Source organism: Podarcis raffonei, chromosome 5 (genome assembly GCF_027172205.1).
Source record: "Podarcis raffonei isolate rPodRaf1 chromosome 5, rPodRaf1.pri, whole genome shotgun sequence".
In the NCBI taxonomy this organism is placed as follows: Eukaryota; Metazoa; Chordata; class Lepidosauria; order Squamata; family Lacertidae; genus Podarcis; species Podarcis raffonei.
Genome location: NC_070606.1, coordinates 37,692,998 through 37,708,882, shown reverse-complemented (window position 1 = coordinate 37,708,882; position 15,885 = coordinate 37,692,998). Strand labels below are relative to the sequence as shown.

The 15,885-nt window shown below is 42.9% G+C and overlaps 1 protein-coding gene across 3 annotated transcripts in view; it reads left to right on the top strand.

Moving 5' to 3' along the window:
• Positions 1-8,849: 8,849 nt before the first annotated feature.
• Positions 8,850-15,885, top strand: part of PANK1 (pantothenate kinase 1) — a 32,070-nt gene continuing 25,034 nt past the window's right edge. Inside the window, exon 1 of one of the 3 annotated variants that reach the window (XR_008330562.1) lies at positions 8,850-9,255. Coding sequence is in view for 2 of the 3 variants with exons in the window: in XM_053388673.1 (XP_053244648.1) it covers positions 9,015-9,255 (241 nt within the window). In the remaining variant the exon portion in view is untranslated. Of the gene's footprint in view, positions 9,256-10,125; positions 10,241-15,885 lie in introns of those variants that run through there. The other 2 variants (XM_053388673.1, XM_053388674.1) reach the window with 2 other exon arrangements.

Below are 15,885 nucleotides of genomic sequence, written 5' to 3'. Positions count from 1 at the left end.
GGGCTAATAACATCCGGACGGCAGTTGTTCCATACATAAAAAGTCTTTTCTGCTCCTTTGGTATGTTGGTACCTGCAATTACTAACTTAAAAAAAGCTTCTGGTTTCTTAACAAAGGTTTTTTTAAAACTTTTTTTTCCATTTCATTATATATCATCTCCCAGAAAGCTTTTATTACCTTACAAGTAAAAATTGGCAATCTTCTGAGGTATTAGGAGGAAAACCCTTATTTCAAATATACCGTAGATCTTGATGTAGAATGGACTTTCAGCTTTATTTTATGTGTTTTTTTAAAAAACTGAAAGCTGTAAAATCAATGTTTCAGTATTATAGGAAACAATATATTGTAAATTCAAATAGAATTTAGTTGTAGATGTGTTTTTCTTTGAGATCCCCCAAAAAGGTTTGTTCGTGCCTTAGAAAGCGAGGAAGAACAGGCTATAGAAGGCTGAATAACTCAGTGAGCTGAAATGGCAAAAAGTGTTGTCCCACTAAGGCATAGTATAATCTATGAAACAAAATTAATGTTATTATGTTTTTCTTTAACTTGCTTTTCAGGCAGAATAAATATAATGGCAGATGGGTCCCTGTAAAAGGCCAAAAATAAAACTACAGTGGCATTAATAAAATCCTAAACTGAATGATGCCTCCTTGCTGTCAGTGCCGGGTGGAACTTCATCTACCAGGTGCACAAGGTCTGAGAGTCAGACAAGAAGGCATGATCTCTGCCTTGGAAGTGTAGCAGCAGAGATCAGTCAGTATGTTTGTTCCTTAGAAAGAAAGAAAAACAGGCTATGAAAGGTTGAATATATATAACTCAGTGAGCAGAAATGGCAAGAAGTGTTGTCCCGCTAAGGCATAGTATAATCTATTGAACAGAAATGTATAAGTAGCATTATAAGTCTGCAGTAATGCAAAGAGAGTAAAATGGAAAGGAATGGTAATTCTTGGAGCATAGATTTGCTAGTAACTGTAGCAAGTTCTTTTTGTAATTATCTGCCCTACACAGTGCTTTCTCTGTCATTTGAGAAGGCACATGAATGCTACTTATTAAAATTGCTTTCCAGAACACGATTCACTCTCTCAAGTTGGCATTGCATAAGAATAACTCACATGAAATGCTCTGGGGAAATATTTTTGGTTCCTGGGTGTTGCAAGTATATGTTGCACCTGTTACGCTTGTTTTGACCTAGCCTGCAGCCAGAGGTCTGTAAGCCACAAACAATGCAAGAGAAGTTAGCCTCGTGCAATATCTTTGGGAAGTTGGTGCCTAATTGCCATTTTTGAGATGCAGGGTATAAAACGACTTAGGCATCTGCTGCATTGTTTTAATTCTCATTAGTGTGATTTCAGTAAGGGAAGTACAGTACAGTGGTGCCTCGGTTTACGAACTTAATCCATTCCGGAAGTCTGTTCTTAAACCGAAACCGTTCTTAAACCAAGGCGCACTTTCCCTAATGAGGCCTCCTGCCGCCAGTGCCTTTCCACCATTCAGCTTCTTAGACCAAGGTAAAGTTACCAAACCAGGCCACTACTTCCGGTTTTGCAGAGTTCGCAAACCGAATAGTTCATAAACAGGGCTGTTCTTAAACTGAGGTACCAATGTATGTAACTACAGTATGTTTTAAACCGAAACTTCAGATTCAGAGATGGCAAAACAAAGACTTCAGATTCTTAGGCTGTAGTCCTATACTCACTTACCTAGGAATGACCGCTGGGAGGAGTGCAGGGAGAAGAAATGCTATGGTGCATCTGCAGCAGCACAGCCAGACACCTTCATCTGCTCTATCCGCAAGAAAACATGTCTCTCCCGTAATGGTCTCTACAGCCACAGCAGGTGCTATAACCTGCCAACAGTTTAACTCCACCCCAAAAGTGCACTCCTCCATTGTCTCCCAAGAAAGACAGATGCCAATACCAGGAGTTACCGTATTTTTTGCACCATAACACTCACTTTTTTCCTCCTAAAAAGTAAGGGGAAATGTCTGTGCGTGTTATGGAGGGAATGCCAACGGGTGGCATGCCTACGGATTTTCCTCCTCTAAAAACTATGTGTGTGTTATGGTCGGGTGCGTGTTATAGAGCGAAAAATACGGTAACTCCCACCTAAGTCAATGTAGCTTATTTTGTGTTGACATATATCAACTTGCAGCGTTAAAGTCAGAAGTATCATAGAATCGTAGAATTGTGGAGTTAGAAGGGACCATGGGAGTAATGTTGTCTAACTTCCTGAAAATGCAGTAATATTTTGCTTAATGGATCCTGAGATTAAGAGTCTCATGCTCTACCAACTGAGCTATGCGTGCCATCTCAAGTGAAGTTGTTAAAGTATAAGGCAAGGGTGGAGAACGTTTGTTCCTCCAGATGTTGCTATACTCCCATCAGCCCCAGCAAGCATGGTCAATGGCCTCATATAATGTGTCAGTAAAATCTTAGTATACTTTAACTCTGCAACTTACACAGGGGTTGCATTCCAGAGATCACACCCAAAGCCAAAATTGTGTATGGTCAAAACACATTCAGTTCAATGGTGGGGTTTTCCTGGATGCCTGCCCCATTTAAACTATTATTATTATTATTATTATTATTATTATTAAGCATGTAAAGCTGACTGTGCACAAGTTCAATGCAGTCAAGTTGTGGGCTTACTGTATAGCAATGGAACAAAGATGCAATATGCAAATTAATTTGTGGCTTACTGATCAGGGTCTGTGAATCTTGACAGGTAGGATGATACCCCACATTGAGTGAGCAGAATTCCTCTTCTCTCATCTTTGATCCCCAAAGATTCCCCCTCATCAAAAGGGGAAAGCTCAAGGGGAGCAGTGCTTTCCCAGGCTTGGTTTCCCTTAGAAAGGAGGTCACAGGAAGCTTATGGTGTTGTGAAATATTCATATTTATTTACAAATACACCAGTTAAGCAAAGGTGGAAACACAGCTTTTAACACTCCCAATGCCGCCCAAATCTCCTTTTCTCAGAATATCTTAGCCAGGACTTTTGCTGATTGCTTTTCAGAGCCCAAGGCCAGTGGTCTGTCTCTCTCCTCAAACTGCAATCTGTGCTTGATCTGCCAGTGCTCCTTAACATGGTCCTGTATTGAAAAACAATTAACTTGTAACTATTTAGTTCCCATGGTAACATATCACTGGGTCATCCTGGCAATCGAAATTTCTTTGTCTTTCTTCTTAAGAGGCAGGCCCCAAAGCTATTAAAGTAAGTTGTCTTAACAGGCTTGACCACTTCAGCAGATACTTCCCCAGTCTCCAATCTTAACAGTCTGAATTACTGATTTGGAAGGGAAACTGGGGGTCATCCAGTCTACCACCCCAACCCCAAATCCATTTAATGTGTGTATCTATTTAACATACCAGGTTGGAGCTATGTCCCTAGAACATCATTTAGTAAGACAAGGCAGCATAAGTGTATAAAATTGAATGGGAAAAAAGTTTTTCTCCCTCTCATATAAGGCTTGGGCTCAATGAAACTGAATACCCAATTAGCTTTCTAGGCAGACTTACATCATATATGCATATAGGCAGATAGACACACACATGTGTACATATTCAGCATGTACATATTCAGTTATAAATCAATAGTGTTTCCTTCTAGATCAGTAAAGATTCCTCTGTTGAAGTGTAAGACGTTCCGTACATATATTGGTTTGCACGTAACTGCTTAGTAAGCCAATCATCTGCATTGTCCTGTTGAGTAATTAAAAAAAAAAATCTTACTACTTCTCCGGAAACCTGGATTTCTGATGCAACATACAAACACAGTTAGATTTTTCTCACTGCTTGGCAGGATAATGCAGCTGGCTGGTTTACCAAGCAGTTCCGTAATAATATTAACTATTGCTTTTTAAAAAATAAATAGTTAGGCTCTGTAAACAAATAATGGAGTCTCTTGTTCATTTTATCTGGTCCTTTTTAATAACTGTTAATACTGCTCCCTTTGGCACTTTTGATTACTTTCAAAATTCATTGCATTTTTATGATATTGTGAGCTATATTGAGTATGCTATGCATAAAAATAATTTTATAAATAATAAATATGAATGGGTGCACCGTGGTAAGTTACTGTTAGGATAGTCTTTATCTGGTAGTATTAAATATATCAGAATTTTCTAAGTACAGAAAGCAAGATCATTTTCATATGGAAGAGATTTTTCCAGCCATCTCTTCTCCACAGAGGACATGTTCACCTATTCAAACACTGAAAGCGGTATTCACTCGTCACAGTTGTACCAGCCTTGATTTATCTGTAGACAAGTCTGCGTACTTAATTTGAAAGCAAAGTATTTTAACTGCATTCTTTTCAGAGTGATAACTAAAAGTCCACACCCATGCAAATCCCTAATAGAAGGCTTGTTTCTGCTCCACTATATCATCATCATCATCATCATCATCATCATCATCATCATCATTATTATAGCTGAATAACTTAGACAAGAAAAAAACTTGTATTGGAAGCTAAGAAACTGAAAAGGCATCGAGTCACATGTGACAAAGGTCCCCCTGAACTGCTTAAATACAGAAACAGAAATGATATAACACTGGTGCAAACTCCTATTTTGTGCTCAAACAACATTCAAAGGTGTAAAGGTAATACAGGTACATTTGCAGAAGCAGAACATAAGAAAACATGGAGTACAAAGGACATGCCATGGCATCCCATTGAACATAATGCAGAAAAATCCTTGGGTTTTACCATCTGGTAAGGCCACAGAGTGGCCTTAAGAGGAATGAACATCGCCAGTTATCCTCACATGTGAAAATCACATGTGCAAGGCAACACATGGAAGTAGCAAATGTTTTATCTGTTGAAGTGTGAGCTGCACAGAATGTGTATACGCTGACTTACTGTAACAGTACTATGCAGTGTTATGAAAGCCCAGGAAAGTGACAAGTACACACATGGTTTTAGATCTGAGTGATGGAAGCTGACTTACACACATTAGTACCATTCCTATTTATCTGTTCCCAAATTACCTATGTAGATGAGAAACACAGACATAAGGTTCACAGTAGGAGCCAAGTAAATGGCCTGCTGCAGGGTTAAAGGTAAGCAGGTGTGCATCTGTATGGGAAAGCACAGCCCCTTCTAACAGCAGGAAAGAAGTATAGCCATTTAAATACTGGAAAATACAGTTTTCACAGTAAATGCTGGGAATCAAATCTTCAAACAAATTTGTGTTCATACTGTGCTAGATATTACACTGACTGATGCATTCATGTCAACACGGTAGCAAACTCTACAACATTTTGTTCATCTGCATGGTGTAAGAGAGATCTACAACCCTTCAGATTTGTTTGGATAAAACCAGAGATGTTTGGATAAAGAGGAGTACTATTTACATACAGTTACACCAATGAGGAGAGAAGTGGATTTTATGTTTTTATAAGCAGATTGCTTTGCTGGCTGTCATTTAGATAATATGGCTTCTATATAAAGACCACATAAACACCCACACCAAGAATATCAGGTAAAAAGACCCACTTCAGACTTCATTTGATGATTTAGCCTGCAATCATAGGCATTTTAAGGAGGGATAAAGTCCTATTGAACTCAGCAGGCTTACTTCCAAGTAGGAACATAAGAAAATATTATTAGGGTTGTGTTGTATATAATGCAGTGCACTTTCCACAGCTGCAAACAGTGATAAGTTATAGGGGAACTGGTACAGGTTTAGCATTCTTTGGATGAGAGAACACTGCAGCAGACTTACAGTACCTTTATAATATTTGTTTTTTATACAGGGGCTTTTTTCCTGTAACCTGAAGTGCCACTGTAATCCAGTCAAGTGACCATTAACAGGTAACCTGGCAGCCATGATAAAAACAACACACTGATTTCTGTTGTAGTCTGCCCCTCCTGTGATGTATGTATGATGTTTCTGGGGGTGGTCTGGAGTTTGAGGGTGGGCAATTTAAAAAGTTTATATAAGGGTGGGCACACCTTTGTTCTGGGTCCCTCCCCCCTCCTGTGTGTATGTGGGGGGGGGGGGAGCACCCTGTTGCAACAGCTTTAATAAACATCAGGCTTACTAGCTGCCTTGCTTCTCAATATTCTCTGGTTGGCCTCTGTTATTTTCTCCTACTGAGAAGGAAACCCTTTTAAGGACTCTATACGGGCTCTTGGATACCCCATAAGGGAAAAGGAGCAGTTTTTTTCTTATAACACAAAAGAATTGTCAGTCAACGGTGTAACAATGGTGGAAGTTCAATCAGCTTGGATTTGTTACCCACTATCTATAATACATTTTATCATCATATTTATTGTACTCAAAATTAGAGTGGTTAAAAAGATGTATTTTCCCACCTTTGGCATGCACCTTTATCAGTGAAGAATGAATTTGATCCATGTTAGTGGCTCTGAATATAGAAATTTGGTGGTAGTTGTTGCCATACTGACATAGAACTGAAAAGTATGTTTATTTTTGACTCACAGGAGTTTGCAAAATACCATGTGTGAGGAACGGTGTGATTGTGTCCTTTATTCATGATTCACACTACTTAAAATAAAATTCGCACATTTTAAAAATGCACCCACATTAGAAAAGGATTCTGTGGAAAAGGTAATGGGAGATGTGACTCCATGTTGTATTACGCAGAAAGTGTGCCATGATGTGATCATGTATTTGCAATATTGGCCTTGGCTCAGGGGCAGAACTCTGTGATCCCTAAGTTGGCCCACATGCAGTGGGAACCACCTATGGAAGTTGATTGTGCATAGACAGGATTTCGTAATATCTAAAAACAGAGGCACTAGAAATCATGCCCTTTGCCCTTCGAGCTCTTCACTCAAATCTGCAGTGAAAGAACTATGCTTATTCAGAGGTGAGGGAAAAATACTGATCACTTCACTCTCCAGGGTTAAGCTTTGGCACTGAAACAATAACAAAGGGTCTAGGGTTTAATCCTCACATTAAGCATTACAAAAAGCATATAGGTAAAGGTATCCCTGACCATTAGGTCCAGTCGTGGACGACTTTGAGGTTGCGGCGCTCATCTCACTCTATAGGCCGAGGGAGCGTCGCAGACAGCTTCTGGGTCATGTGGCCAGCATGACTAAGCCACTTCTGACAAACCAGAGCAGCGCACGGAAACACCATTTACCTTCCCGCCGGAGCGGTACCTATTTATCTACTTGCACTTTGACATGCTTTCGAACTGCTAAGTGGACAGGAGCTGGGACCGAACAACAGGAGCATACAAGGATGCAAATCCTGCCTTAGCCACAAATTCAGGTGGGTGAATCACAATGGCTCCAATTCTAAGCATCCTTATTGGGGAGTAAGTCCTGTTGAATTAGTTGGGACATACTTCTGAATAAATGTGCATAGGATTCAATTGTATTTATTGGCCTTGATTCTCCATCTGTGATTTTCCTACAAAACTCTGCATAGGAAATAAGGTGTAACGTGTACAGTGACTTGTACAAACACTGAAACCTGCAACTGACACTAGCTTATCGGTGTCCACATTGTGAGAACATACTGCAGAAAAACTTGATTGTGCAATCATCGCGTGACAGTTCAAACATAAGTCGCAAATTGTTATTGCACAGAAGGGATTTTGTAAAGTATGAAGTAGCCCTAATGACAGCATATTACTTCACAGGATTGGTGAAAGGGATAAAAATCAATCATTATGGGGAAATACAATTTGCAAATTACAACTGTGTCAAGCACACACCAAGATGAAACAAGGGAGGATGTCCCCATCTGACACCCTTTTCCCTTTAGGTGCATCCATTTATTCTCTTTGTAAACTGTTTTGAGGTATTTACAACCAAATGGTCTTTACATTTTATGAAATAAACATAATCCACAGTGGCAGGAAAAGGACATGAAAGAGACCAAGAGATGAGGGTGATAAAACCTGCACCAGGTAAAACTGGTGTCAGATGTGGATAAAGATCCCGAACAGATACTGTCAACAAACAAGGCTGGGAATGGGAGGTCTCTTGGGCAAGAGAGAATTTTTGACACCCATCAAGTGGAAATGGCATTTTCTGCAAGTAGGGACAGGTTGATGAGTGGGAAGGATATATTATTTTTAGTTAAAAACAAAAAAATCAAAACGAAACCATGCCTTTCAAACAGCTCGAGGGAGTCAGTAAACACGCTTATCCCTCTCACAGCAACCTGATATACTGTATATAACAATTCTGCCCCCACTGAGAGACACGGCTGAGTGGAAATTTATTTGAATCGGGGGTTTCCTCAGTCCTAGTCCAATACTCCAAGCAATGCCCAGCAAGGACTTTTTGCTACCCCTTTACCAGGTTTGTCCGTTCCCCTCAAATGGCCTGTAACTTTTTAGCGTGTGAGTGTTGGGGGGGGAGGCTTTGAGGGAATTGTGGCTCCCTAGCTGCCGACCAGGGCTCAGCAATCATCCCCATCCCTCCAGTTAGCCTGCTTCACAGGGTCGTTGTGAGGGGGAAACCCAGGAGCTGCGCCTTGAGCTCTTCAGCAGGAAAGGCGAGAGCTGTCAAGAAGACGCGAGGCGTCCTGGGAACAAAAGGTCGCGGAGGGTTATTTCACCACGTTTTGTCTTCCACGCGAGGGCGAGTTAAGGAGTCCCTATGTGAGACACGAAGTGCGCGCGTGGAGGAGGGGGAGCGCGCTCGCGCTGGAATAGGCGCAATCCCGCCTCATGCACAGGCAGAAGCCGCGCGCGAGAGGGAGAAGGTGCCTCCTCAGGACGCCGCCGCCGCCGCCGCCGCTGCTCCAGCTCTGGAAGGAGCCGGGAACTCTGCGGCTGCCTCCGCCCCTTCTCGTCAGTCCTCCCTCTCTCCTGCGGAGGGCAGGACGCCTGCGCCGGGGAGGGCGGCGCATTCCGGGCGCCAGGGAGCCGCTGTGGGGAGGCATGAGCGAAGGCGGCGGGCGCTGAGAGTCTCCTCCCTGCCTCGCTCGCTCGCGCGCTGCAGGGGAGAGGAGGACAAAGAGGGAGCGGGCGAGGGGCCGCCTCCTCCCCACCGTCGTCGTCGTCGCCGCCGTCGGTGCGGCCGCCATGGGGGAGCGGCTGCGAATCCAAGCCGGCGTTTCCTCGGCCGCCGCGTCGGCCCCCACCCCCACCTGCTCGCTGCATAATGGGCTGCTGCACAACGGCTTCCACGGGCTGCCCAGCAATGGGGAGGCTCCCGCGCGCTCGCTGCTCTTCCGACAGGACCCGCCGGTGCCCAGCCAGGGCTCGCCAACGAAGAAATGCCGGACGCGCCGGAGGATGGACTCGGGCAAGAAAAACAGGCCACGTAAGTGAGGAATGCGGAGAAGGGCCCGCCTCGGGCTGGGGGGCAGCGCGGCTTGCCTTGCAAGCATGCACGCGCGCATGCATCTGTGCATTTCCAGGCAGGCGTGCAGGAGCCCTCTGCATCGCGTGATGCAGCGCAGGCCAGGCTGTTTCAGTCGTGTGGCAAGCAGCCCTGAGTCACCATCATTCGGCCACCTCGGGGCGGGGGGGGGGCTGCCTTGTGAATGAGGCGAGGGCGCTTCTTGGCTGCTGGCTTGCTCACGTGTGTGCTGTCAAATGTGATTGCCCGTGACGAAATCCAAAGCTTGAAGAGCAACGATTTGATTGCTTAGCTAGCTGCAGATAATAATCTCATATATATGCGCGCACACACACACACACACACACACATATATATATACTCTGTGTGTGTGTGTGTGTGTGTGTATACACACACCCCTACATACATACATACATACATACATACAGTATTTTAAGGCAGGAAGGAGGTAAGATTAGAAAGGCTGATTTGCCCTCCTAGCGCGCTCGTAATGCCTTTTTCTGCCTTAAAGGACCCACTCGTTCCTTCTCATTGTTTGGTTTTCTCTCCAAAGAGCTCCTCCTGCGCGCGCGCTCTGCCAGCGGCGTGCGGCAGCCTCCTGCTCGAACGCACAACAATCAGTTCATTAAGTACCGTTTCGCTCCGACCAATAGGGCCGCACTCCCGGCGATCACACCCACTGATACCACGTAGGCCGGTCCCGCGGCCGACCAATGAGGAGGCCGGGAGGGAGTGGGCTTGCCTCGGTTTCTACACCGCTGAGTGCAAGTCGCTAAAATGAGAGATTTCTCAATTTACAGCCTGCATAAATGTGACCTTGCTAAAGCGGATGCCGATTGTTGGGGGGTGTAAAAGACGCGCAGGCTTGGATTGTCAGCCTCCTGGAAGCCGGCTCTCTGTGCCTTTTAGCAGCTCAAAATGAAGCTTATAATTGATGACAGGCATTGTAAGTAAATGGCACTGACAGTTGAACTTCATTCTCTCTTTGCCTTCCATTAAATTTAGGGAAAGCATTTTAAGAAAAGAGGAAGGTTTTGATTAGGTGGCAGAATTAAACTCCAGTAGGTGAGACTGTTTTGGATGAGTGGGTTTTAGTTGATAATCAGTTGGCTCTTTTTCACCCCTGTGGTTCCATGCAATTTGTTTCCTTTTTTATTTATAATGCAGAAATCAGAGCTCTGTGAGATTCACCTGATCTGCACGCATCTTGGGGCTCATGTATGTGTGTGATTCCCCCCCCCCAAAAAGTGAATAATCAAGAATAATTAGAAATTCATAGCATATTTTGCCCCTAAAGGGGGCTTTGGAAATGACTGAAATGGTGAGATTAATTGCCTGTTCCTAATTTTGTTTACATGGAAGCCAGACCCATTGTTTTGAGTGGGACTTGCTGGTTGGTATGTTTAGGATTAACACCACTGAGCTGCAATGTAGACTTGTCATTCTTCTGCTTTTTTGTTTGTTTGTTTTAAGGAAGGCCAAGCACCTCTCTGGATAACTTGCTGAGCCAGAAAATGTGCACTTATACTCCCATTGAAAACAAATACTCGAGAGTTTATTGTTATCTCATTATGTAGCATCATCGATGCATGATGAGAGAGAGCAGGCTAGCATGAGAGATCAGTTCTATAGCTGGGTAAGAGATAGAAATGATAAAGTAAACCTGAGCACGTGGGAATCACATATTCACTGGAGCTGAGGTTTAAATCCTGTTTCACACATGGATTTATTTATTATGGCTGACAGCACAAATACAGAAATTGCGTCTCTTCTAAAGATGAGTGTTTTGCCACTGACTAGTGTGGTATCAGAATTTCATGAGCTGCTTTGGATGAATATCTTCTGTAAATAATACACAGCCCTACTGTGGTGATTAAGCCTAAGCATCCCTTCCTTTTAAGGTGGAACATACTCATCTTAAAAAGGCAAAATTTCCAAAGATACTGTTCATTCTGATGCAGGTAAGTTAGTAAGACTACTCGGAGTCACTCAAGTGCCAATTGACTCTTTTCCTCCCTCTGGAGTTGATGGGTCTATGTCAGTGTCATTTTTTCTATTTCATTTCCTACAGTAATTTAAAAAATAGGAAAAATATGCCCTACTATCTGGAATACTGTCTGTCTACAGGTTTACAGAGCTGGCCTACTACATCCTCCCCCTCCCAATTTTGTTTACTATGGGTTGCATCTGACTAAAGTCATGCTCAGAGTAGATCTATTAAAATAAACATTCTTAGGTTAGTCATTGTTAACTTAAATCCATTTATTCCAGTGGGTCTACCCTGAGTATGAGTTAGATAGCACCCTGAAGATGTGTGTTTCTTTCTATATATCAAGCAAAACTTAAAAAAAGTTTTGCATTGTGAATTTGGTCATTTGATTTCTGTAGACTGTACATGTAATCTTCAAGCCTGGCTTGAGTAAGCAAAGGTGAAAGGAAACTTTCTAATTCCCTTTTGTTCAGTTGTTGTTAATATCATGTTTAAACATTGTGTTTAAGAAAAATAGTCAAAGACAGTGTTGCATTTCATCTTCAACAAATGCAAAGCTCGATGTTTATTTCTCTTTCCTTCTGATTTTAATGTATATATGTGGGGTGTATTGTCTGTTTGTTTGGTTGTAAATCACTTTGTGTTGTCCTGGGCAAGATAAAGCAACTGACAAATTTAATAAACAAATGAAATAAATATTAGGCCAGTACGTTTGGGCTGATAATGTTAGTTCCAGTTTATACTCAAATGCAAAGGTTTTTTTTAAAAAAAAACTTTGCAAAACAGGTTGCAACTTCTGTTTTACACAGACCTTGTAAAGATACAATAACATATTATTTTAATACTTTTTTTCTGAAGAGAATGGGCAAAAATAATGTAAAACGACAGTACAGAATTTTTACACTGAGATACATTTGGGCCAGCTCGAAAAAAAAGCTCTGGGTGATTCTCCCCAGCCCTCATTAATGAACTAAAATAGAGAGCTGGCACAGAACAGATGTGAGTAGAACATAACAATGAGAAATCCAGTCTTACTGGTTTAATGTGATTATTCAACATTGGCCTGCAAAGGTGGTTGTTAGCTATGTATGTTAAAGGGTGCAATGAAAATTGCACCAGCGGATTTGTGGGAAGGGAACTTGCTAATGAAAAGGTCTTGGTAACACATGCCTCCAGAAGTTGTACATCTCCGACCACTAATTTCTTGCATGGCACAAAACATTATTATTTTTTTCAGTGTCAAGAAAAAAAAATCAGTCCAGTTATAATGCCAGGCTATATAGGCATTAAATGTACACTAGTTGAGACCTCTCTTTTTTTGGTAGCAAGCAGCATGGAAATCCAGACCTGTGGAGAAAGAAGGTTACTTGAAATAAATGGAGCTCATGTTGCGTTATGTTGAAACTCTAGTTGGATTCAACAGATATATTCCATTGCATTGTGATGGAACCTTCATTACTGGTCTCAAGATGGAAATTGTGGTGATCTCACGCTGGGTAGCCAGGTGATGTCTATGGGTTGCATCTGTTTAGAGCAGGGGTTGTCAACCTGGTCCCTACCGCCCACTAGTGGTAGGATTCTAGGTGGGCGGTAGGGGGTTCTATGGTACAAGCTGAATTCTTCCATCGAGCACTGGTGGGTGGCAAGGAAATTTTTACCATCAAGAAAGATTCATTAGTGGGTGGTAGGTATAAAAAGGTTGACTACCCTGGTTTAGAGTGTTTATTTTGTTCAACCTACTTGTGGTTCAGGGTTCCCCTGTGCAGCAGCTTCTTAGAGAGTGCTCACAGTTATTCAGTGCATGCCATGGGGTCAGGCATGCATCCCAGTTCTGGAGAAAGAACTCTGAGCTGCCTAGCTTCCTTGCAGAGACTGGTCATAGCCACCTCCTTGGGCAGAGGGAAAAACAAGAGAAAGAGTTATCCAATAGCAGCAGTGGCAGGTGGTACTATTGTAGTTCGTTTTCTTTCTTCTCAAAACTATAACTTCTCAAAAGTTATTTTTTAATCAGACGCTCCCTGGAACAGCTGAGCTCTTCCAGCTTGCATGTGCCTGAGGGCATTGCACAAAGTACCGTATTTTTCGCCCTATAGGATGCACTTTTTCTCCTCCAAAAATGAAGGGGAAATGTGTGTGCGTCCTATGGGGCAAATGCAGGCTTTTGCTGAAGCCTGGAGAGCGAGAGGGGTCGGTGCGCACCAACCCCACTCGCTCTCCAGGCTTCAGGAAGCTATCCACAAGCCTGGGGAGCCCGCGGGAGTTCCCGCCGGGCTCCCAAGGCTTGCGGACAGCAGCCTGCAGCCCGAAACCCGGGGAGTGCAGCAGAGCGCGCCCCGGGCTTCGGGCAGATATCCGCAAGCCTGTTCTGGGGGCTGGGGGGGAAATAATTTTTTTCTTTATCCCCCCCCCCAAAAAAACTAGGTGCGCCCTATGGGCCGGTGCGCCCTATAGGGCGAAAAATACGGTGCCTTGAAGGGTGGGGAATATAAAGAGATGCAGATTTGAGTCCAGTGCTTTGAATCAGGGCAGGGCTGACCAGCTCTTTATGCATACAAATAGGCCATACAGTGGTACCTCGGGTTACATACGCTTCAGGTTACATACACTTCAGGTTACAGACTCCGCTAACCCAGAAATAGTACCTCAGGTTAAGAACTTTGCTTCAGGATGAGAACAGAAATCATGCTCCCGCGGCGTGGCGGCAGCAGGAGGCCCCATTAGCTAAAGTGGTGCTTCAGGTTAAGAACAGTTTCAGGTTAAGAACGGACCTCCTGAACGAATTAAGTACTTAACCCGAGGTACCACTGTAGAATTGTCCTTGAGTCTATATTCCTCCCTGCCTGCCAGAAAGCACTTTTTCCGGAGTGGCAGTATGCAACTGCTTTTCATGCTTTGTGTACCTTGGCTACCAAAACAAACTCTTAAAAAAAAAAAAGCATGTACAGAAACTGGCTGCAAACCAATGCAAATGAAGTAGCCTTATCTGAGGATTCAAGAGTTAATGCTTTTGAATGTTCCCTTTCATGCCCCAGGATTATAATTTAGTTGAGTAGTGCTAGTCAAATAAATGCTGCACGTATTTCCATTTTCTGTGCCCTCCTCACAAAAAAACCAAGAGGGTTTTTCATTGGTGGTGGTGGTGATAATGGTGTTATTGCCTATAAAATGCTCAGAAATTCTGCATCAGAAATTCTTATATTTTATTATAATATTAATGATTCTCTTAAATATTCAATCCAGTCCATAGGCTTCCCTTCAACTTTGAAACTATCTTTTTCTAGAGACTTGACTAAAACCACTGATGGGAAGGAGAATAGTGAGGGGGTGAGGGAAATGGCATGTTGTCGCCTATCCCAAGCCCTCAGAACCCTGATCACATTGCAGAGGGTTGGACTAGATGACCCTCGGGGTCCCTTCCAATGCTACAACCCTGTGATTCCATAAATCCAATCAAATAATTCCTCATTCTAGAAAGCACTTTAACAACCCTAAACTGGACAGTGTTAGGCATTTTTTGTATCAGTGAAGCAGTCTAGGCTTGATTCTAACCTGCATCATGTGTACAGTGGTACCTCGGGTTACATACGCTTCAGGTTACATACGCTTCAGGTTACAGACTCCGCTAACCCAGAAATAGTACCTCAGGTTAAGAACTTTGCCCCAGGATGAGAACAGAAATCGTGCTCTGGCGGCACGGCGGCAGCAGGAGGCCCCATTAGCTAAAGTGGTGCTTCAGGTTAAGAACAGTTTCAGGTTAAGAATGGACCTCTGGAACGAATTAAGTACTTAACCCGAGGTACCACTGTATATGTATGAATGATGCATCTGTATATATATGAGTGATGCAGGACAGATTAAACATTATAGGCAGAACTGTCATGAAAACCCAAACCCAATGGTGTTTAGCAGAGTTCTTGTGTTCTGCTGCAAGTCACCAAAACTGAAGAAATCAAGAGAACTAGCTTATTGGTGGTGACTGTTATTATTTATTACCCACCTTGAGGTTAGGTGTGTCCTAAGTACTTGTTAGGCAAGTGATTACATCAGGACTGGAGGGGGAAGCTGTGTCATCCCTCACAACCATGTACTTATTCTTGTTATTATTATTACCACATTTCTTACCTGCCTTTCACCATAAGACCCCAGAGCAAGTTACAGCAATTTAAAACTATAATATTAAAAACAGCTTAAAACAGATTGCAGTCGCAAGAATAGGGTGAGAAGTCTTCCACTTCTGACTTCCTGCACTTCTTGACTGCATGGTAGATGGCTTGCAGTGTGTTGCAATAACGAATGACCTGGTGTGATCTTATCGTGTGCAGTCTGAACATTAAAGTAATGTGTGATGTGCAGCAGCCTTTACTTTGTTGTTTGATTCATGTCTGCATGTAAAGATCTAAAAAATAACAATATATGAATGAATATGTAAGCATGCATTTTCTCGGGCGATAACCTTGTTGCTATGCACAGGGTTTTCCAGCAAGGGAGAAAAAGTCATGAACTTCGTACATAAAGATCTCACCCTTGTAGGCCATCTAGATAATTGCAGAACCACCCATTTCTTGCTCTATACCCTCAATCAGTAAAGTAGATTAGAATTC